Below are 23,237 nucleotides of genomic sequence, written 5' to 3' on the forward strand. Positions count from 1 at the left end.
GAATAGCCAGGGCTCATGTCCAGAGACTGAAGTCCCTTGTCCCGCCTTGCACTATTGCACAGGCCTCACACGGCACAAATCTGTGTATGGCTTTGGTCCCCAATGGAGGGAGAGTCTTCAGAAGGAGGTATTTTGTCCTGATTGTCCTGAATGTCACAGGCTAGCCTCTCCAACAGGGCTTGGCACACAGCCAACTTTCAAAAATGTCTCCCAAATGCAACAGGACGTTAGCCTAGGAGTGCCATGGGAAGCTGGCTCTGAGGAAGGCAGCAGGAAAAAACAGACCGATGAATAACGATGCTAAAATTAGGGGATTATTCTAAACCTAAATTAAGGGCCTGATGGAATGAAACAGCTCACAGCTGCATCCAGGACGTTTTCCACACTTGCATCCTTCCGTGGACGTCTGGGAATGCCGCCGACTAAGGGCACAGTGTTCCCAGCCCCCCATCCTGGAGAGGGTGAGGTGCAGACACACGACGGGATGCTGCCTGCAAGGGAGGCAGGCAGGCCTTCCAGCTCCTGGAGCAGGTGCAATGGTGTTAACAGCACTCAGGTCCAGGGAAAGAAAAATCCACATCTGCCACAGGGCCACGTGTTTGCCAAAGAAATGGCCTCAAATAGTCCTGGGGGAGGGACAGGAACTGAGTTAAGAAGACAGGACAGGGTGACCAGGCGACAGGATAGAGCCACCTGGTTGGTTGGTGCAGCGCATGCTGCCCACTTTGGGCCACGGGGCCAATCTCAGACCCGACAGAGATGCGAGGCCCTCGAGACTCTTCAGTCCCGTCCCAGCCAGAACAGACCCACAGTGTCCCCCACAGACCTAGTGCGGCTTTAGGCACCTACTGAATACCAGACCATTGAGCTGTGTCAGTGAGTGAGAGGCAGACAGACTCAGGAGAGGGAAGAGGATGGGTTGGGGCCAGTTCCCAGGAGGCAGAGCCCGACTTGGGGTCCTGTTGGATAAACCAGGAACTTGGCACAACGCAGAGCCTGCCGAGTGAGTGAGGAAATGCCGCTCCATGCAGGGAGGCCGTGTGCTACGGAGAATGCTACGGGCCATCCTCCCAGGGCAACAGGACTCCAGCCTCCAAATAAAATGGGGCCCTGGGCGTCCTTACAGTCCTAACAAATAAATGAATAAATTGTCACAGAGGAGAAGAGAAAGCTACGCACAGTAGAAAGCCAAGAAAAAGTGGCGAGGGAATAACGGAGTCAGAAAGCCATTGCGGATGGGGCAGAAACTGAGGAGGAACAGGACACTGACACGGTCCAGTGCATCTCCCCACAAGTCACTGATTAACTACGAGCCACACCTCCTGACACCATGCAGCCAGGGGACGAGGCACCTCAGGTTCCTGACAAAAACTCATCACTCACACCTACCCGGCCGACCATCTGACATACCCAAATTGATGTATGTGCACAAAAACTGGCCTGTGTGCTTCAAAAATGCCAAGGCCACAACACAGGGGAAAGGCCGAGGAATGTTTCATTAAGGAGACGACAGAGAACTAAATGGACCATGTGACCCTGGTTTGCATGCTGGCCTGGGAGGAAACAATGGCTATAGAAAACATTACTGGGGCAACTGGCAAAATTTAAATATGGACTGTGGGTTAGTAAGACTACTACCTAAGCGTTGGGTGTCCTGATTTTGGTAACTACATGGGGTTATATAGAAGAATGTCCTTGTTTCTAGGCAGTACGCTGAAGCATTTACGTGGTTCAGAAAAAAACACGTACATCACACATGGAGCAAGATGAGCAGGGAGCATGAAGGCGTATGCTCAGTAAATGGGACAAAACCAGTGGTTCTGGGTTAGGGGACACGGGAGGTCCTTGGTCTGGACGTGTAACTTTTCTACAAGTTTGAAACTAGATCAAAGTAACAGTTTCAAAGAAATTCCACATGATCCCAGAGCCTGTCCCCGGTGTCCTTTAACAGAGGACCCCTGGAGCTGCCAGCAAAGCCACCTTCCAGCAGGTGCTGCCCGCCCGGGCTGCACCCGGCAGGGACAGCGAGCCGGGCTGCTTCGCTCCAAGGTTCCGAGGTACAATCACACAGAGCCGTGTGAACACCCAGGTCCTGTGGGGCCCCAAGAGGAGAAGCGGGGGAGGTGGGAAGTTAGTGGAAGAGGAAGGAGGAGACAGCCCCGAAAGAGTGCCCGCGGATGGGACACTCACGTTCTTCATCTTGAAGGATTCCTCTTCCAGTTTCTCCACTGCCAGAATGTTCTCGATGGAAATGCTGTAGAGAGGCGGGTCTCCTGGGGCAGAGAGCGGTTAACGAGCCGGTCAGCCCAGAGGCAGGTGCCGGTTAGGAGGAGGCGTTTGTGTCTCCCCTCCTCAGGTGAGACGGTTAGGAAACTGACCGACCACAGGCATGAGGGGGCCGAGGGGCAGCGCTTAGAAAAGGCCTGAGGAAGGACCCTTTGTGCCCACAGAACACCTGCCCCTCACGCACTCGCTCCCCACCACACCCACTGCCTGTAGCTATCACGATGCTAAAGCCTCTCATCCCACACGGCCTCCAAGAACCATTGTTTTTTATGGGGAGAAATTACTTTCCTACCATTCCATGATCTGGATGTGAGTCATGTCAGATCCAGGAGACCACGGCCAAAATGGGACAAGGCTACCACTGTCCGGTGAGAACCTGACTCCTACCCCCGAAGGTATGGGACCCGCCTGCTCCTGTCTGCCTGCCACCCAGGCCATCCTTGTAGATGTCTCTTCTGCTCTCTTGTTTAAAGAAACTGCTCACTCCGAGGGACACACCTTCTCTACTCTCAGTTTCACTCTAGAAAAGCAGACGGTAACCCCAATGGGGCTTAAACAAGGCTCTGGTCCCTCGGAATATGTAAAAATAAGGAAAAAGCAAATATGCCTTGTTACCTTTGCTTTTCTGGTAGGTAAATTCATGGTTTGTCAGGCGGAACCATCTTTTCTTAAAATTCTTCATTCCAAAGCGTTTTCGTCCTTGTGCCCTCTTAATCATGAACCTATTGTGAATAGGACATGCTGATGGGTGAATGTCCTATGGCTCGGGGGCACGTCCCACACCCCCTCCCGTCTGCAGCCCAAAGTCACATCTGCAAAATAAAAAAACTTGCCATTTTTGTATTTGTGATACCCAAGGCAGATTGTGGATTTTCAATATCTTATAATTTTATTTCCAAGTGATAGGGTTAAAAAAGCAAAAGGCCAATGTGTCTACATTAGAAAAGGTTAGCCCCTGTGCTGGTATTAACTTTAAATTACAAGGTGGTGATATACTCCTAGTGGATTTATCAGACCGCCAACAAAGCAGCCAACCCCTCCCCATCTCCTACACTGAAAATATGGGCAAGAGATGCTCTTTAAGAGAAAATGCTGGCAGCAGAATCACAGAGCCATGCAGGTGTGTTTTGGAAAGCAGAGACCAGCGGTGTGAAATAAACACCTATTCTCTGGAAGGTACTGAGCTGTAGCGTCTCCTGACCAAAGATGCGTCAGCAGTGGGGCTGATGGAGGGCAAGGTGGGGCCTTGAACGTAGGCGTGAATGAGCCACCTGTGCAGAAATGCCTATTAAAGGGTCGTTGTCTCTCATTCCTCTTTCCTCCCACTGATGGGCATTTCTCTGTTCTGTGACTTCAGCAGATAATAAGCACAGAGAAATGAAAGTAAACAAGCCATGTTTAACAGGCCCTGGTTTAGTCTTGGGCAGTTTAAAAGTGATGGACGAAGGCCATGCTTCTCCCGGGTCCCGATGGCCCACAAAGGGTCTGGGTGCCTCCGACCTGGGAGACCACTGGCCCCGCGCCCGCTGCATTTCTCTCCTGCCTGCCCAGTGGCGCTCGCCGGCCTTACCCTTCCTTAAGCAGGATGGGCTGCTCCACGCTCTTGGGGTCTCTTCTCCCAGAGGACGAGATCAAATCTAAGAACTGAAGTGGGAAAGAGACCAGACTAGTAAAAGGAGAAATGGCACACTTGAATACATTCGTTCTTACACAGAAATGATGCTACAGGATACTTTGTGTCCCTTTCTGACACAAAGGAGGGAGAAGAATCGGGGAAACAGGTGCCAGGACAGTGGGTTCTTTTTAGAAAATCGTGGGGATCTTGTGTTGGTCTCCACTGTGGCTGAGAAACTTCTAGTCCCCACCCGACCTCCCAGAGGCCCCTTGAGGGAAGGTCTCACTGCACCCTCAGCTGTTACTTGGCCTGAAAGGCTGCCAGCCTTCAGGTAACACCTGGAGGTCAACCTGTATTTTAACAGAGGACCCAGAGAATGCATCTCTCATGGAATTTGAAGCAGCACAGGCTTTCCTCCCTGCCATCCTCATCTCCCCAGAGCCCCGGCCCTGTGGGGGGCTCCCTGCTCAATTCAACTGTCCCACGGCCTGTCTATATTCCTTCTATCAACTGATGGCTACCCCAGCTCCTCTCCTTTCCTTCTCTTCTAGACAAGGGTTTTTATGATTTCTGAGCAATAAACACTGTGTTTCACCGAAAATAAGACCTAGCCAGACCATCAGTTCTAATGCGTCTGTGGAGCAAAAATTAATATAAGACCCAGTCTTATATTATAGTCAAATAAGGGTCTTATATTAATTTTTGTTCCAAAATACACATTAGAGCTGATGGTCCGGCTAGGTCTTATTTTCAGGAAACACGGTGTGGTTGATTCTAAACAGAAGAAAAAAGCAAAGCTTTAGGATCCAGAATTTCTCCCCAAGCACTGTGCCCCTAACTCCAGGTCTGGGGTGCCAGGGCTCTAAGACTGAGGATTCTGTGTGGGGGCGGGGACTGCCACCAAGAGCCAATGGCCGGGGTGGGACAGGACATAAGAATTTGTGGAACAAACGGGGGCAAAATTCTATGAAGGTAGAATATGTAGTCACTTAGAAAGAATGTAGATACAAAAAGTAAAGAATGAGAGCCCCCAAATGTCAGATTCCAAAGAGAAGTGGTGCGGGAGAAGGTTACAGCAGCTCCGGGGGAAACAGAGTCCTGGTACTCATTGGGGGTCGCACAACATTGCAAACGGACCAAGTGTTCTGAACTGTTTACAATGGCTAATGGTCGATTTTATGTTTTGTGATTTTTTTTAAAAAAAAGCAACTCTGTTTCTTAGGAACAACATATAATACAGGGCACAGCAAATCTATGTTAATTGATGTAAATACTTACATTTTTTACTGCGTCAGCATATTTCTGCTCATTGAAGAATTCATAAAATGCAGCCATGTAGGATTCCTTAAAACTGGCCTAAAATGAAACAGGTCACTTAATGAAGGCCGACAGAGCTCATGGCCCAAATGTGAAAAATCTAGAGGCATGGATTTAGTTACCACAATGGACAAGTCTCAGTTATGATAACTAAACAAAGGGAAGATGCTAGGTACCGCTGGGTAACTGTACAGGGTCTGAGTGCTGCCCCAGAAGGTTACCGGGTACAACAGACCTTAAATCACAGAAGCATGCTACGAAGATCATAGAAGATGAATTCCACTTAAGCTGTATTTTGAAAAGCTAGCTATATGGGGGTGGGGTCCTCGGTGAGCTCTTTGTTACGAGTGACTCACTTCCCCATGTGGTCACTAACATCTGTGCTCCAGGCCCACAAGCTTACACTGCACCCAGATGTGGTTGCTGGGATGGAGCCTCGTGTCTCAGTCGGCGGCAGGGATGGGAGTCCGGGCAAAGCACAAGAACTCAGGGAGGGGCCTTCAAAACAACCATCCCTAATGCCTCATCCCCACTCAGCACTGTTTTCATATTTAGGTCACTTCACTATTTCTGGATGTGAAAATGAGGTGGGTTTTGTGCAGGCTTCAGACCCGGCAGGTGCCTGTACGACTGAGCTTCCAGCCAACAAAAACTGGGGTTGATTGATGGGGAAAACGGTCAGTGCACTGTAGCCTGCCTGTTAGCCACCACACACCTTTCATTCTACTCTGATTCAGAGAAAGCCAAGTGTTTGCACTGAAGCGGGGCTGCTTGTCTGCAGTGATGACACCCTGGTTCACCCATGGCTCCACAAAGAGCACAGCGAGGAGGGCTGGCATGGGGGCTCTAGTGGGGTGCTGCTCAACCCTCTCCAGGCAGAAGGGCATCCCTCTGCCTGGATGAGCCCGTCCACTGTCAGAGCCAAGCGTGGGCTCCATCCCTAAGGAGCAGGCCGCCTCGGTCTGTGCATCACTATCTGTACCTGTGGGCCCAAAACTGTTTGTCAGGAGGCACGTGCTTGGGGCCGCTGAGTCTGGGGCAGACCCTCAAGGGGCCTCAGAACCAACATGCAGTATGAGGTGAGCGACAATGAAGGGGACACACAGATTTGTTACCAAATGGGGTAAAATGAACACGGAGCCCCAAGAAGGAAAGGGGCGTGCTGCTGGCTGCATGTGGATGAGCCCTGCAGCCACCTGGCAGCGGCTCAACCTTCCTAAGACATGGACGTCGTCAGGTGCTCAAGGTCAAAGCCACTGCAGGCTCGTGTAGCAGGGCTGCGCCAACGATGGCAGCTCAGCTGAGGCAGCTCGGTCTCTGACTCTGCACACGGGAGTGGATGTGTTAGCTGTACTACAGGTGACAGCGACGTCCATGTGCCATCCTAATTTCCTCTCAAAAAGCAATTTCACAGCTAAGCAGGGTAAGGGGCACTTGAAAGGTGCTGGAACATTCCATCTCCTAAGCTGGTGGGTGGGGGTGTCCGGCTGGTTTTACTGTTCTTTTGACTCATCTTTTAAAATGTTTTTCAATGACATTCAATATTATGTTTCAGGTGTACATCACAGTGGTTAGCCATTTGGTTCACTTACGAAGGGATCCCCCCAATAAGTCTAGCACCCACCTGGCACCATACATAGTTATTACAATATTATTGACTATATTCCCTATGCTGTACTTTATATCCCTATGACTATTTCGTAACTTTCAATTTGTATTTCTTAATTTCTTCACCTTTTCAATCCATCCCCCCAAACCCCCTCCCACCTGGCAACCATCAGTTTGTTCTCTGTATCTATGAGTTTGTTTCTATTTTGATTATTTATTTTGTTTTTTAGATTTCACATATAAGTAAATCATATGGTATTTGTCTTTCTCTGTCTGACTTCACTCAGCATAGTATCCTCTAGGTCTATCCATGCTGTTGCAGATGGTAAGACTTCATTCCTTTTTACGGCTCAGTAATATTCTACTATATCTATGTATCACACTTTCTGTATACAATTGTCTATCGATGGGCACTTAGGTTGCTTCCATATCTTGGCTATCGTATATGAAATGTCCTTCTTTGTCTCTTGTTATAGCCTTTGTTTTAAAGTCTATTTTGTCTGATATAAGTATCGCTACTTCAGCTTTTTCTTCATTTCCATTTGCATAAAATATCTTTTTCGATCCCTTTACTTTCAGTCTGTGTCTGTCTTTCAACCTGAAGTGGGTTTCTTCTAGGCAGCATATGTATGGGTCTTGTTTTCGTCTCTATTTAGCCACTCTGTGTCTTTTGATTGGATCATTTAGTCCATTTACATGAAAGTAATTTTTGATAGGTATACAATTATTGCCATTTTATTATTCATATTTTTTAATCTTTTTTCTTTTCTTCCTTTTTTTCTTAAAGAAGTCTCTTTAACATTTCTTGTAATACTGGTTTGGTGGTGATGAACTCCTTTAGCTTTTTCTTGTGTGGGAATATTGTCCCTTACTCTTATAACTGCATTAAACACACCCTCTTTCTTTTGTGTTAAAAAGAGGAGACAATTACAATAAATGACTTACAGACTTTGACTTGGATAAGCTGCCAAGAGTTTGAATAGTCTTTGAGATAAGTGTCAGCGTCCTAGACGTCTGTGGGTCCTACAAAACAGGAATTGGGAAGAGAAATGCAAGTTTCATTTCAGTTTTACAAAAATGTGATTGAGCCCAGAATTACCCAGCCAACAAAATGAAAGACAGCACCTAAAAGCTGGCACGAGCATGCTGCCCGTGAGTAAACAATACACATGCAAACACTAGATCTGGAAAATTTCACCTAGACCTTTGTACTCCGTGTGGTCTGCAGCAGGATCTCAGGCCACTCCAGAGCCCAGACCCCAGCGTTTCCACCAGGTGCCAGTGGTTCCCTGAATAGCAAAGTGTGAGACGACTTGCTGGAAATCAGCGTTCTGGGCCCAACACACAAAAGCAGCATCCTTGCCTGGTTACCAACCCCAGTCCTGCATCTCCCACGCCACCTCTCTTACCTTCACATGGTTTGAAGTTTACTTTAACACCAACAAAAAAAAAACCCTGTTTTTTTCGAGTCCTCACCCTCGAAAACCCCTGTTTTTCTCCGAGGCCCATCACCCTCGAATCCCCTCATCCTGGGCTTCCACGAAGCACTGTCTGCTGATGTGTCACTCACATCAGATCCATGAAAGCTCAGAGCTTGGCACATAGTGGATGCTCAATAAATATTTTTTTGATTCATTAAACGACTGAATATGCACCAGATCATAAATACTCCATTTTTCCCAGGGGGAAGGGAGAACATAATAGCAGCCAACAGTTAAAACCCTGGTCACACCTTCCAGGTTTTCACAGATACAACTTAGAAAAGTCACTAAACCTTGTTGTAGACAAAGTTATGGGCACGTGGCATTGCCTTTCCCACCTCCACACACCTCACAAGAGACCCTGGCCCAAGCCCAGTGTCACCTGCGGATACAGGAGGACTGCTGGTGCAGGAGGGCTAGTTCACCAGCCTGTAAGGGCTGGTGCTCACTTACCGTGTGGTGAGGTGTGAGCTGGAAGAGGTTGGGGGACAGAATGGCGGGAGCGAAGAATCTAAGGAAAATGAAGCTGCTCACAGCCGTGTACCTCACATCAAGGTCATCTGTGGCCAAGACACAGAGAGAGCCAACTCAATGGGGTTTTCTGGAGATAACAGCAGCGGACCTGGGGAGAGGGCTGCAACCCACAGCCTCTGCTCCTCCCGAGGGTCTCATGGAGGCAAAGGTACTGGCCTGCAACTGTCTCCTAGACCCTACCATCTCTCAATCTCTCTCTCTCTCTCTCTCCTTCTCTCTGTCTCTCTCCCTCTCTCTCTGTCTCTACCTCTCTCCATCTCTGTTTCTCTTCCCCCCTCTCTGCCTCTCTCCCTTACCCCTCTCTCCCTCTCCCTTTCTCTCTCCCCCTCATGGTTACTAAAAGCTTAGCACCGTCTCAGCTGGGCTGTAACAGACAGCACCCACTCACCAGGCCCTAGTGGCATTACAGGGAGATAGCTCATTACTGGATGGTCTATTCTCAGCTAGGGTGGGAGGATATGGTTTGTTTATTATTTATTTAATTCTATCTTATTCCTAAGAGAGTCAGAGGCTTGGTGTATTTGGTTACTGCCCCTCTCAGACACTAGATGCTCTTTGGTCCTGGAAGAGCCCAAGCTCTCTGAAAACAAGAGGTCCTGGCTGGAAGCACACGGCCCAGGCTCCATGGCTGGAGGAGGCTGAGACACCCTGCTGGGTAGTGGAAAGGGGCCAGAGCTCACCTCCGGGGCCTTCTGTCTGGGCCCCAGGGACTGCTCTGGGGGCTTGGAGGCCAAGGTTTCAGTGGTTCCCCAAGGCAGCAGGTCATAATTGGACTCATTCACAGGCTCCCAGGGATGGATGGAGAAGGTTGGCAACGGTGCCTATTTGACCAGGCAGGGGCCAGGCACCCCGTGGCCCCTTTCTTAGCCTTCTGAGATCTGGTCTAAGCTGGTGCACACCCTGCAGCCAGGACCCCAGTTAATCTGCCCATTCCCGCCAAGGCAGGACACCTATACTTTGCCTGAGAGGTTTCCCGGGTGACTCCTGGTGCCTCCCTGAGGAATCAGCAAAATTAAAAAAGAGGGGGCTCATTCCTGGGACTCCTCCAATCCCAATTCCCCAAAGGGCTCATCCTGTCTTTCTTGAAAATGCAGCGAGGCAAAGTTAGATGACACAAGGCACTGAGCAACGCCGCAATTGACCACAGTTAAGAAACCACCAGGAGAACCAGGAAGGAAGGGTGGCTTCTCAAACTGCAGAGGCCCAAACTCAGACGAGTTAGCACTCTGTCCCGAATAGACCACTGTGACAAAACTTGGCCAGCCGGTCATGTCCAGGCATGGGGCACTGATGCACCCAGGGACAAATCCAGACAGGGACTAGGGAACACTGCCCAGCAGGACACAGATGGAGAGCGATGCTGCATGGGCACTCTGCCCTGCCATCTGAGCCCTGGCTCAGCAGCTGTGTGAACCGTCTTTGCAGGGACTCGGAAGCATCACTTCTTTGCTTTAAGGCGTCCGGCACAGAGGAAGGGAAACACCCAGGGGAGGGCTATGGTTATTTTCTGTTGCATGAACACATCCACAGAGGACTCACCTTGGAAGCGTTTGGCAGCCGCCTCCCGGAGAGAAAAGAAAATGTCACACATGACGGTCGGGCAGCTCACCCCTGACTTGGTGATGACATTGAAGATCCGGTCGACGTACTGCCGCAGATTCTCCTGCAATGAGATGTGGGTGGGACACCCAACAATGCTCATTTGGACCCGACTCTCTCCCAAGGCCGCATGGAGCACCACAACTACACTGCGGAGGGAGTGAGTCCCAGGCCGGGGACTGACTCAAAGCCGCCATAGGGAGCCGTGGCCGCAAAGGATAATAGTTTCCATCGCGATGAAAATACACCACTCTTAAAATATGAACTGAGTAGTTATAATAATTCATATGGTGCAAACAGTTGGAGTTCTAGGGTGTGGGGAAAAGCCATGTTGTGTCCCCGACCTCATTAACTGACCATAGAGGTCAAATTCATTGGACTGTAAGTCCCCAAAGGAGAGAATTCTGTCTCCTTTCTTTAAAGACACGACAAAGACTTAGCATGATCTGGATGAAGAAATCATAAAAAAGACTAAAATATTAGGGTGAAGTGTCAAAATCAGTGAGTTTTGCTGTTTTAAAAAATAGGACTCAGCTCTGGAAACAGCCTGGGGTGGGCCAGGTTTGGGACCAGCGTTTGTTGAGAGGAAGGGAAAGAGGGAACAGGAAGACTGGTCAGGATGGTGAGGCCGCCTCCACAGGGGGCTTCTGGGTATCCCAGGGAGAAGGGAAGGAGCAGGAAGAGAGTGTGGCAGGCCATAGAGTGATGCTAGTCAACAGGAAAGAAATCAAGAGCAAAGAAAGATGGTGGCAGAACCGGCTGCAACAGTTAATCTCTCTACCTCAGCCTCCAGTGGGCACCCTTGCAAAGCATTGTCCAGGTTGGGTCCCCACCCTGTCCTGAATCTTAGAGTGACACAGAGCGTCTAAGGTGGCCTGTGCCAAAAATGCTCAAGATGGGCAACTGACTCTGGAAAGTGTGAATGAACAAACCAGAACTCCTTACCATGTTGTTTTCAAGGTTTTCACCATCTTTTAACTTCACAGGGTCGATTTCACAGGATTTGTGGCTCTGGCATACCTGGAAAGAGCATTTGTAACAAGGAGTGAGTGAGGTGGCTTCCAGGAGAACTGGTGGGGTGGAGATCAGCAGTATTAGGCTCAGAGACAAAAGGACATCGTGAGCCTTGTTCAGAAAACAGCTGCCCACAGCTCGCCCCCGCTTGGCTGCTGGAAGGAGTGCAGGGGACAGCAGCCAAAGCCACTGGGCACATGCAAGGTCAAAATCCCATGAGGAACAGGACTTTCTTGAGATAGTTCTGCATTAGCTTATATGGGATCAGGCATCATAAAGCTTAACAATGGTTTTACTTCAAAGTGCTGCCAAGATTTTGCACACAGGTCCAACCAGAATGCTATTTTAAATTTTCTCACATTGCAAAGAGCCTGTTTTTTATGAAACTGTTTTGGGGGAAACGCTGCCTGCCCAGGCATCATCATCTTAATGGGTCAGGTAAAGAACGCTGAGTCATTTGGAAAGGAAGTATGTTGGTTACTTCGAATGTGTCTGACAACAAGTGAGAAATAACGGAAGGGCCTCCACAGCCGCAGGGGGCTCTAGAGATAACTCTGGACATCACGAATTCAGGAAGACCCAACACCTGTGGGGAAAGAGGTGTCCTCTGAAGAACCAGTTTTTCTCTTGCATGTCCTTCTGTCTTTAGAATGACGGATTTTCTTAAGTATCTTTTTAATTTGAGAAAATGAGGAAGATTCTAGAATACACATGGAAGGTCGCTGTAGTGAGGCTGGGAAAAAAACTGACATTGAAGTGATAGCTCTTTGTTCAGCTGAATCCCTGTATGCTACATTCTCTGTGAGTATGCGTGTCTTTTACGTGGAAATGTGGGCTCCTGGGGAAATTCTTCACCCACCCACCCCCGGCAATGTTGGGCCCTCAGGGACCCAGACCCACCTCCTCTATGGTGGGCTTCAGGGTGACGTGCAGGTAGTGCATCCCTGCCAGCTTCATCGTCTCATCAATGCACTTGGATGTCAATGAGTTTCCTCGGAAAATGGTGTTGGGGTCCCTGGAAAACAGCATTGGGGGTGATTTTTGTCTTCTCATATATATAGCAAGGAGAAGGAAGCAGTGTTCTTGAGCGCCCGCCCATTGGATGCAGAAACACGCTCTCCCTGAGGAGTCTGCTGTCAGGTATTTTAGGAGGAGCGCGACGCCAGGGCAGACGTTTCGTAGCTGGGGCTCTGAGCTCCCGGACCTGCCTGTGTAAAGAACCCACTGTACAACTAGCAGCCAGTGCAATTCAACAGAACAGCAACACTCCCACTGCCATCAACCCATCAAGAGGAACCGGAGCTGACAGCGCTGTCCCTTTGCTGCCACCTCACGCCTTGCCCCTTTGCGAGGCTTGTTTCTGCAATGAATTAATGCTTCTAAGAACAAAACCTGGAGTCAGCACAGGAGATCCAGCAGGGAAACGGGCAGAATAGGCTGTGCTTTATAACCTCTCTCAACAAGGATGCGTTCTGGCTCATTCTGAACTGAGAGCACCGGGGAGTGACTCTCAGCAGAAGCCATCTCCACGCAGCAAGCAGAGATCGGGGTGGGGGGTGGGGAGGGGGGCAGCAACCCAGTCCTCTTACGTGTGCTTCACACTGAACTGAGCCCATTCCTGAGACAACGGGTGCCACGTTCACCCGCTTCTTGCGCACACACACTTCGGGATTTCCAAATAAAAAGGTGCATTTTTAAAAAACAGTAAGTGTCTCTCTGAAAGAAAACCTGAACGTATATGGTTTCCTTTAGCTGCCCTATCCCTGTGCTCTGATGTGTTCTGCTGTCTGGGTCCCCCAGATGTCCCTCAGACCCAGACCCTGCCCTGGGGGAATATGAGGGGGTCCTGGGCAGGGGTCGCGGCAGCACTTACTGCGTCCGCCGGACCTCAGCGTTGGCGATGGCGCTGATGAAGGGCACCACCCGGCCATAGTGCAGGAAGAGCCGCACCAGTGGGATGGCTGCTTCCTGCTTTTCTCTGCAGACCTCGCCCAGGATGTGGGCTGCAGACGCCGAGACAGGCTGCGCAGAGACACAGCATAACCTGAGGGCAGCCCCCCCGACCCACAACATAACAGCCCCCCACCAAAGGGAGATGCAGATGTTCCAGGGCACAAAACAGGCCTGGAGGGGCCAGGCTGCAGGGGAAAGTAACCAATCAGGAGAAGGCAGCCCAGGTGCTGGGCCCCAGGTGGGCAGGGCCTGGGCAGGGAGGGGAAAGGCTGGCAGGTGTGGGGGGCAGCCAGCGGAACAATGGGGCAGAGGTGGGTCCAGGTAGGGGGTAGGTTTGGGTAAGGCGGGGCCAGGCAGGGGTCCAGCTGGAGATAGGGCCAGGTCAGTAACTTGCAGGTGGACTGGGCTGCAGGGGGGTGCCCCTGGCACAAGAGTACCTCCATATCTGCAGACTTCAGCAGAAGGTCCCGCAGGGGACGATAGTAGTCAGAAGAAAAGACATGGTCTTCTGTGTAAACCACATTCAGCCTCAGGGACCCTAGATCCCCTGGCTTCAGGCTCTTACTGCCGTTGTCTCGGGGCTGCAGGAAGTACCTGGGCACAGGAAACAAGGACAAGATAGTGTGAGGTGGCAGCACCTCCCAGGGGCTGCTCCTCCACCATGGACTCTTGTCCAGGTCTAAGGCAGGAAGGGGCTCCAGGACGATTCTGCAGGTCCCACCAGGGCAAGGTCCAGGCGCCCGTCCCCGCCCCGCCCCACCCTGGGCTATTCCCCACGGGATGTTTAATATCAGGGCTGCTCATACAGAGCCATAGACTTAGAAGCTATGGTGGAAAGAAAGGGGAGGATGAGAAGGAGGGGAAATGAGTGTAGTAGTTAGAGGAAATTCTGCAGTAAAATAATTTACCTGTGAAGATTAACACTCAGCAATGGCTATCAATAAGCAGAGCAAAATTGAAATTATTCTAAGAAACATGTGGTACAGCTTTCGACATGAGAAGGGATGGTGAGTTTGTGCTGGTGAGCGAGGCAGACCACTGAGCACAAGGTCATTTCAGTGGTGTTTTCTGACAGGCCACTCTTTTCTCTTTGGTCCCATGCAGTATGGCCCTGGGGGAGCCCTGCCTATTCTGAATTTATTAGCCAGGCAGTTAGAGACGCTGTGGAGCTTGTGTCTGGCAGAAGCGCCTGAACACCTGGGGTCCTGGGTGGGCTGCCAGGCAAATATCACAGCCTTGGTTATAAGGCCAGGGACTATCAGCTAAGCAATGCCTCCAAGCAGGAACCAGAACCCAGGGGGCTGTGCTGGTGCTGTCCTCGTGGAATTAAAGACATGAATTCCACAGTTTCCTGGAGATAGGAAACCGCCATCAGGCACAACACAAAAATCTATCCACATCTTGAGACTGTAGACATGCAGGGCTCTGTATGCAGTGTGTGGCAGGGCGTGTGACACGTGGCCTGTGGTGTGAGATGTGGAGGTGTGACACGTGATGAGAAATGTGTGAACTGCACTTCTCCCCGTCTTGTTTGTCTGTTAAAAAAGGTGCATGAAGGGGCTGGCCCGGTGGCTCAGGCGGTTAGAGCTCCATGCTCCTAATTCCGAAGGCTGACAGTTTGATTCCCACATGGGCCAGTGGGCTCTTGATTCCCACATGGGCCAGTGGGCTCTCAACCACAAGGTTGCCAGTTCAATTCCTCGAGTCCCGCAAGGGATGGTGGGCTCCGCCCCCTCCAACTAAGATTGAACACGGCACTTGGAGCTGAGCTGCCGCTAAGCTCCCGGATGGCTCAGTTGGTTGGAGCACGGGCTCTCAACCACAAGGTTGCCGGTTCGACTCCCACAAGGGATGGTGGGCAGCGCCCCCTGCAACTAGCAACAGCAACTGGACCTGGAGCTGAGTTGCGCCCTCCACAACTAAGACTGAAATAACAACTTGAAGCTGAGCTGCACCCTCCACAACCAAGATTGAAAGGACAACAACTTGACTTGGAAAACAGGCCTGGAAGTACACACTGTTCCCCAATAAAGTTCTGTTCCCCTTCCCCAATTAAAGAAAAAAGAAAAAAGAAAAGGTGCATGAAGTGAGAGGGCTAGTGGCCAGAGTGTCTGTGGCTTCGCTGTGATGACATGCACTGTGGTCTGATGTGATTTATGAACTGATCATGAACTAAAACAAAGGCACAAGCAAGAAATGAAGACATGGGAAGTAGTGAAAGCTTAGTTTTCTAGAATACGTGAATGAGGGGTGAGGTAGAACTGGGACCACTCCATTTAGACAGGCAGAATGAAATAGAGATTTGCCTGAAAACTGCAGCCCCCTGCACACCTTTCTGATCGGGTGACACTTTTGACGACAGGCAAAGGTCATGAACACCTGCCCCGGGGCAGAGCCTGGCACGGTGATGTTCCGAGTGTGCCAGATGTCTGCCCTCCACGATGAGGCCCAGAAGCTGCTCATGCCCCTGCCCTTCTGTTCTAGGCTCTCAGCCAGCACTTCTCATGCTCTCAGCGTGATCACTTGCTCCAGTACCTTGTCTCCTGCTATATGTCACCTGAAATCTCATCACCACACCAGAGCTAATTAGGACCATGAGTAGGTGGCGAGGGGGAGCTGACTTGTGCCATTTCGCTTTGGCTGCTAAGAGGCAGCTTTTGTGTCCTTTGACTTGTTACCTCCGTCCTTCCACCCACCAGCTCACTGACATCAGGCCAGGCATGCAGTCACCTTACCATGCTTCATAGGAGCTGGACTGCCGCAGCACTTTCAGCGGAATCCTTAGTTCTCCCAGAAACTCATCTCCAAATTTCAAGTTACTGGCATTCCAGAGGTCAATTCTGAAAAACAACAAGCGGTAGAACGACCTAGGGAGGGGCAGAGGCTTTGGAGCAGGATGGAGCCTTCAGCTCTACCACGTCAGTCTCCATGAAGATCTACACTGACCAGACATTTAAAATGTGAAGTCAAAGCAGGACCTGACCCTGGAATGAAGACGTGTATTGTCCCCAGGCTGCAGCAAACGAGAGGAGGTAGAGGCAGGGCCCCTGTGCTGGTGTCAGTATGGGGGGGGGGTCCTCCTGTCTTTGTAACAGGAGGCACTGCTACCCTGAAGATAGCAGCATCACTTCCGTTTACCCAGGAGAGGCCTGGGCGAAGCAGAACCCACTGTTCCTCAAGGCTGGGGAGTGTTTGAGGCAAGAGCGCCCAGTAGGGTGACCTCAGTCTGCAGGGGTTCAACACAATGGAGTGAATAAATGACACCTAGTTTTGCCTGGGCTGCCCCAGAGAATGGTGCCCGCAGGGGACTGACCAGGCTGCCCAATTTAACAACCAGGATGCGCCCTACCTTCCATTGCATGAAAGTACATCTGGGAAGAAAAACTGTCTCAACCCCTCTTTCTCCATCTACACCCAGAACTCACAATCCCAGCAACCTACCAGCGTGACTTGTGACCAAGGCAGCCAGACACTCCCAATGGGGAAGGGGAGACAGTGGCTAGTTGACAGCTGCTATCAAAACACGATTTATCACCATATTTGTGAAAAGTTCCCGCCCACCTTGCTGAAAAGTCTGGTCACTCACTAATTAACCCTTTTTCCTTTGGTGGAATTCTCACTGTTCCCTCTGATTTGGGGACATGGTGACTATACATGCCTGACAGATGGAGGCAGACACCATTTCCCGTTGCTAACAAGCAAACATCATGACCACTCACAGTAAACAACTTAATCAGAGGTTACTCTATGAGCTAAAAATCTATCACCGCTTCTCACTACACTTGGCCGTTGAGGGGAAAATTCTAGACGACAGTACCCGCCCTTTGGTTACCCCTGCAAATCCAATCACGAGCAGTGGACAGCACAGAAGATAAAGGATGTGTCACAGAAACACATGCAGTCAGTACATGAAGATGAACAGTGTCCCACAGCATGTGACAGCAGAAGATTCTTTAATTTGCCACGCAACACTTTAGCAATGTAAAAACAAGTTGCCAGGCGCTCTTTTCTTCTTTTCAATAAAAGAAACATTTAAAGACATTTTAGACTTGTATGATTAGGAAAAACAAAACAAACTAGGACTTCTCTCATAAATTCAAAGCCCACTCTTTTATAACCACTTCTTTCTCTGAACAAGAAAGGGGAGCTGCATGTCTGAAGGCAGCTGGTGCACAGCCAAAACTCAAACACGGCCTTCGGACCTTTAGTGGGGACCTTCTCAGACATTCCACTTGGGGTCACTTTGCCTCTGGCTCAGTATTTGACATGGAAGAATTAAATTAACTGGAAATACTTAAAATTGGGCTCAAAACAAGATCTGTGTGGGGAGGCCACAATCCCTCAGGTCTTGAGCTCAGGAGAGGGACGAGGGAAAGAGCCCCAGGGTCCTGCACTCGGGGAAGGGAAGAGCCCTGTCTGCACCCCCATCCGGCCCAGAGCATCCCACGGCCTGGTCACTGCTCAGAGGCCTGGAAAGCTGCTGCAGGTACATGGCAGAGACACCAGAGTGCCCCCCACCCCAAATGAAGGTCTGCAGTATTTCTAGTCAAACCTCATATGCCTCAGGAAACCCTGGCCCTAAGGAAAGTAGATTTTAAACCTGTCACATCACAAGCACTCCTATGCTTCTCTTGAACAGGGCTAGTCAGACCTAAATGTGGTCACCCTAGCCCAGGACCACAGGAAAGTACACCTGGCTTATGATGTCTCTCCCAGGGTATCTCGCACCCGGGGGCGGTGCTGTAGGCCGGCGGGGCTTCCTATGGCCGTAGCAGGCCAGAAGAAGGCCTCTGAGTAGATCCTAAAACTGACGCTGGTGAACTTCATGCTGTGACGTTCGAATCTGCACACTGAAGGCTGTCTCACAAGGACCCAACGCGGCCGGGACCCGTGGGCTAGGATGGGCGAGGCCACTTGGTGGACACAGCCTCGCACGTGCTGAGTGGCAAAAGGCCTTTGACCTTTGATTCTGGGAAGATATTACAAAGTGAACTATACAACTGAGTTTGTCCCTTGGGCAAGTAAATGTCCTTTCAGCCACAACCACCCAAATATCTGGGACGATCAGGACTTACTTCAATTTCTGACATCCTTGCATTAAAATGATCAAGAAGAACACTGCAATTCCTACCTACCGAATCCCCTATTTTTAGAAACAAAACGACATATGGACAGGACGGGGGAGCTCAGACTGCCGTCGCCAGGCAGGAACCGCGAAACACAGGTCCTCGCTCACCGGATTTCAAGTTTGTCCACGTCCTCCTCCTCAAAGTCGAAGTGGGACTTCCGGCTGTAGCTGCAGGGTCTGGTCACCTGGTGGCGCAGACAGAGGGAGACAGTCAGACTGAGCAACTGCCTCCGCGGTGCTAAGGACCCTCCCCGGGCTCAGTGCATCCCACTCACAGTGGACGCTGCCCCACTCACAGTGAAGGAGCAAAGCCTGGAGTTGAGCCCAATCTCCTGGGAAGCTGGGCGTGTGGAGCTTGCCAGGCACTTTCCACTAACTTCCATGTAATCCTCCCAGCACCCACGAGCGCCCTGAGCCCCAGTCCCAAGGCTCCAGAAGCCTTCCCCTCCTGACCTGTGCTCCCTTCTACCTCAAATCAGCTCCTCCTCAGCCTTCCCATCTCATAGCCTTCACCTGTTGCCTCCACCCTGGTGGCAGCCTGTCCATCTGTCACCCAAGCAGGGCTCCCACCAGCCATAGCCCAGCTGGCCCTAGCCTCATGCCTCATCCACCTTTGGCTAAAGCTTCCGAAGGCCTCCCGGGAGCCCCCACTTGGTCTCCTCACCCAGCACACAGGGGTCTTTCTACAATCTGCACCACCACCCCACCACCACCCCCAGCTGACCACTGGGTCCCTTCCTCATTCAGGCACATGCTGGGAAGCGTACAAGCATCTCTGAAAAGCCACCTCCTCCAGGAAGCCCCCTGGCACCTCCTGCTGCCTGGTGTGGCTCACAAGGCCACTCTTTTATAAAAGTGTCTGGCTTCCGGGGGGGATGGCCACAGGGGTTGGTCTGTTTTCTTCTCTGCCTTATTCCTGCCTGTCACCTAACACATCTGTTGCGTGAATAAAGGTGGCTCTTGCCGAATTTTAAATAATTTCCTTTAGGCATTTAAGGGTTTTTACTTAAGACTAATTGTTAACCTGGGGAAAACAGAGTCTGGAGGCTACCTACTGTTGAAACTCCTGTAGGAGGCCGCCTGTGAGCCAGCCCCAAGCCCACTGCCAGACCATAAGCTCCCCCTGCCAGGGGCTCAGCCTCAGGCTGTTTGCCAGCTGAGGCTGAAAGGAGATGAGGAGAACCTGACAGAGGGGATTTGCTGCTAAGCAGGGCTGAGCCCTTTGAGTCAAAGGACATAAACTCCAAATAGCGTATTGGAAGGTCGTATGGTTTGAGGCCTCCAGGGAGGCAGGCAGTGGGCGGGGCTAACCAGCAGCACTGAGATCCCAGGTCTAAGCCATCCCTGGGCTCCTGCAGGTTTCTGGTCCTGACTGTAATTGTACCTGGGGGTCATTAAATTAATCTAGTGAGTTGAGTCCCACATTGTTACAGTGAAATAGAAGCATATGAAATAGAAAATACGCAGCACTCCGTATGAGTGAGAACTTCACACAAGTGTATGTAGCTGCTTGAGTGAAGTGTGTGGCAACGTAAAGCCTATACCTTACTGGGTGTTGCATTAAAAACCAAAGTTTGGGAAGCGCTAGTCTAAGCCATTCTAGACATGGAAGGTTGTTGCTACTTTAATGCACAATTCGTATTAAAAACTTTTCTACCTTTTCTATTCCAGACTTCGGCCCTGCCTTTGGAGACCCAGCATGAGTCCCCCTTGAGATTAGCGTGACTGCATCAGCTTCCTGCCTTATCTCGGGTCTCTTAGAAACCATTTTCTTCGCCTGACTGTAAAGTGAGAACATCCCTCTGGGATAGAAAAGCGCACTTTTTCTACGCCCTCAGGATCCCACCTCCACACCCCTCCTCATAGCTGCCCGAACAAGGTCAGCCGGTGGCCTCCTCCAATGAAGGAATATGTGAGCTTCCAGACACGAGCAGGAAAAGGTCCAGGTTCTTTGCCCTTGGTTCTAACTCATCTCTCCAACTTCATTTTCCTCAACTTCCTGTTTTCATCCCACCTCACTCTACCTTCTAGATACAGAATTCCCTCTGGCCTCCCGACACGCCACACATGTACACACACCCATACTGGACTCTGCTCAGATGTCACCATTCTGAGAAGCCTGGTCCCACTTCCCAGGCAGGACTGGTGGCTGCCTTGGCTTTCTGGGCCCCAAAGCCACTGACTTAACAGTCACTGGGCCAAGTGGGACAATCTGCTCACATGTGCTCTCTTCTGCGAGGCGCATGAAGATAGGAGTGGAGGCTTTTGTCATCCTTTACCTATCCAGGACCTGGTGCATAGGAAGCATTCAAGAAACCTTTGCAGACAGAAAGAACACCTGCCTAAATACACAGGGTGCCCAAAAAATGTACACACATTTTAAGAACGGAAAACTGTATTAAAATTGTAATAATATGTACCAATAACAAAAGATGAATACAAGTCACGTTCCACTTCCACAATTACAAGAGGTGCTCAAAGTGGTTACCATCAGGGTCCAGACACTTCTGATTATGGTGAACTACTCCTTGAGCAACATTGACCAAAGTGTACACTTGTATACATTTTTTTTTGGCACCCCTGGTATATTCCACATGGGCCATCTTAAAACTAAACCAACCATAATTGTTTGTTGTTCTGTTCTGGTCTTTAGCCCTCATGCCTTCCATCTTACTAATTTTACTGGTTCACATTCTGAGAGGCAGCCAGGGGGATCTCTGTGTCCGACTGTACTTCCTCTTTTGCTTCAAAACCCTATTTCTAGTAAAACAACCTTCCCTCCACTGCTCAGAGAAGATGGGGTGGAACGGGCAAAACAAAACAAAACAACCCAAACCAAACAATTAGAAAGGACCCCAAAGCCCTAATAATTTGGAAAGTATGAATTTGTCAGTACTCAACTGAAAACTGAGTCATTCTGGAAGCAACAGATGGCCTTTCTTTCTAGGGAGGAGAAATATGTTCAACCCAACCGGCTGCAGGGCAGGAGGGAAAATCTTTTGTGTGGGGAGGAAATCACTCAGAGAACTTTCAGAAGGAAGCAAGTGACAGAGGTCCTTCAAATCTAGACTTTTTGCCAAAGAACCTCGGGTGTAGGGTTTCAACATAACACTTGTGCCACTGAAATACCAACCTCAAAATAAAACACTTCGTCAAACTGTGGGTTGTTGGTCTTCTTTTTCACTTTCGTCTTCTTTGCTTCCGATCTGTAATCAAGGGAGGAAGAATCAGGATTAAAAAGAACACTTTTGATGCCAAATCTCTCAGCCTTAAGACTGAGCTATCAAATGCACAAGTAATTTACTGCCTTTATTTATCTTATAAATATTTCTGTTTGTCTCCAACCCCAGATGGTATGCAAATCAGGAACCTTTACTGAGCCAAAAATACCCAACATTAAGAACATAAAAGCTTTCTTCTTTTACAAAACAATTTTAGGGCAATAAAGGAAACTAAAGGAAGCCGAAACTATACATTTTACCTCACAGCACATCCTGCCTTCGTCTGAGGCATCCTCCCCATCATTCCAGGTGACTGCTACCCGCCCTCCAGGCCCAGAGGCTGTGGGCAGGTGTAGGCGATGGATACTTGCCTGTATGGTCCTGCTAGTGTCACAGTGGCATAAGGGTCACACTGCCCATTCACAATAGGGAGGCCTTGACACTCGAAGATGCTGAGGAGAGAAGTGGAAGGGATGGTAAGGAGTAGGATATGAAGGGCCAACAGGCTCTCTCAATGCCACTCCAGGGGCCAAGAGGACACTGTCTCAAAAGCTCAGGGCCAAGAGCCTCGAATTCTGACACAGTGTTGGCCATCAACCGCCTGGAAGCTCCCATCTAATAAGGAGTAATGGATGAACTGATTAGCAATCAGAAAACATTTGCAGGGTGGGAAGCAGTGTGAATTGCATTCAGTATAAAGGAGCCTCGGCTGAGGAGGACACGCTTCTGGTAATTTCCATGAACAGTGTCACTGCCTTCACTTCCTAGCAGCCAGCCACTGTTTGAGCTTTACACGACTCACACATTGACCTCTCCAACAACCTTACAAAGTTGTACTTTTGTTAAGTGCCTGTTATAAGTGGGTAAACTGAGGCCCTGAAAACTTGAGGGGGTTTACAGCTACAGCCTGTGCATAACCTCCATGCCACACATGCCTCTCAGCAGCAAAAGACACCGCCCACCCCCATCCCCACCCCTCCCTCTCAGTCTCAAGCTTTACTCATTCATGCCTGATTCCACCTGCAGGTCTGGGGCCAAGTATCTGGGCTTATGGCTTTGTTTAAATTCTAGAATATAGTTATACTAGCTCTTTTGAGTGTCCTTACTAATTCCATCATTTCTCTCATTCCTGGGTCTGTTTCTGTCAACTGTTCCTTCTCCGGGTTGTGGGTCACTGTCTCCTACTTCCGGCATGTCAGTTTTGAGGGGACGCTGGACATTGTGTATTTCATGTTGTTGGTGTCCAGATTCTGTTGTCATCCATCAAGTACAGAGCTGCTGGGCTTTGTGCTGCTTGGCAGTTAAAGGTCTCTTGCTTTGGGCTGATCGTGGCAATTCTGGTTTGAAGCTTTGTCCAAGGAGGTGCCAGCAGCCTGTCTAGGGACAGGTCAGCCCCACTACACAGGTGTGGCCTTCACGGGTCCATGCTGAGTGTCTTGCATAACAGGGCTCTCCACTGAGCTGGTGGGGATTCAAATGCC

At 50.1% G+C, this 23,237-nt stretch overlaps 1 protein-coding gene across 1 annotated transcript in view; it reads right to left on the bottom strand.

Annotated features, from left to right (window-relative positions):
* Nucleotides 1-23,237, bottom strand: part of RASA3 (RAS p21 protein activator 3) — a 122,304-nt gene that overhangs the window by 8,529 nt on the left and 90,538 nt on the right. The window contains exons 6-20 of the mRNA XM_033104599.1: nucleotides 22,128-22,208; nucleotides 21,669-21,741; nucleotides 18,644-18,720; nucleotides 16,143-16,247; nucleotides 13,845-14,001; nucleotides 13,328-13,476; nucleotides 12,355-12,469; nucleotides 11,386-11,460; nucleotides 10,381-10,504; nucleotides 8,761-8,867; nucleotides 7,772-7,849; nucleotides 5,180-5,257; nucleotides 3,857-3,930; nucleotides 2,902-3,008; nucleotides 2,191-2,273 (exon numbers count right to left, since the gene is read on the bottom strand). Of these exons, the coding sequence (XP_032960490.1) occupies nucleotides 2,191-2,273; nucleotides 2,902-3,008; nucleotides 3,857-3,930; nucleotides 5,180-5,257; nucleotides 7,772-7,849; nucleotides 8,761-8,867; nucleotides 10,381-10,504; nucleotides 11,386-11,460; nucleotides 12,355-12,469; nucleotides 13,328-13,476; nucleotides 13,845-14,001; nucleotides 16,143-16,247; nucleotides 18,644-18,720; nucleotides 21,669-21,741; nucleotides 22,128-22,208 (1,483 nt within the window). The remainder of the gene's footprint in view (nucleotides 1-2,190; nucleotides 2,274-2,901; nucleotides 3,009-3,856; nucleotides 3,931-5,179; nucleotides 5,258-7,771; nucleotides 7,850-8,760; nucleotides 8,868-10,380; nucleotides 10,505-11,385; nucleotides 11,461-12,354; nucleotides 12,470-13,327; nucleotides 13,477-13,844; nucleotides 14,002-16,142; nucleotides 16,248-18,643; nucleotides 18,721-21,668; nucleotides 21,742-22,127; nucleotides 22,209-23,237) is intronic.

This window comes from Rhinolophus ferrumequinum, chromosome 4 (assembly GCF_004115265.2).
Source record: "Rhinolophus ferrumequinum isolate MPI-CBG mRhiFer1 chromosome 4, mRhiFer1_v1.p, whole genome shotgun sequence".
NCBI classification, from domain to species: domain Eukaryota; kingdom Metazoa; phylum Chordata; class Mammalia; order Chiroptera; family Rhinolophidae; genus Rhinolophus; species Rhinolophus ferrumequinum.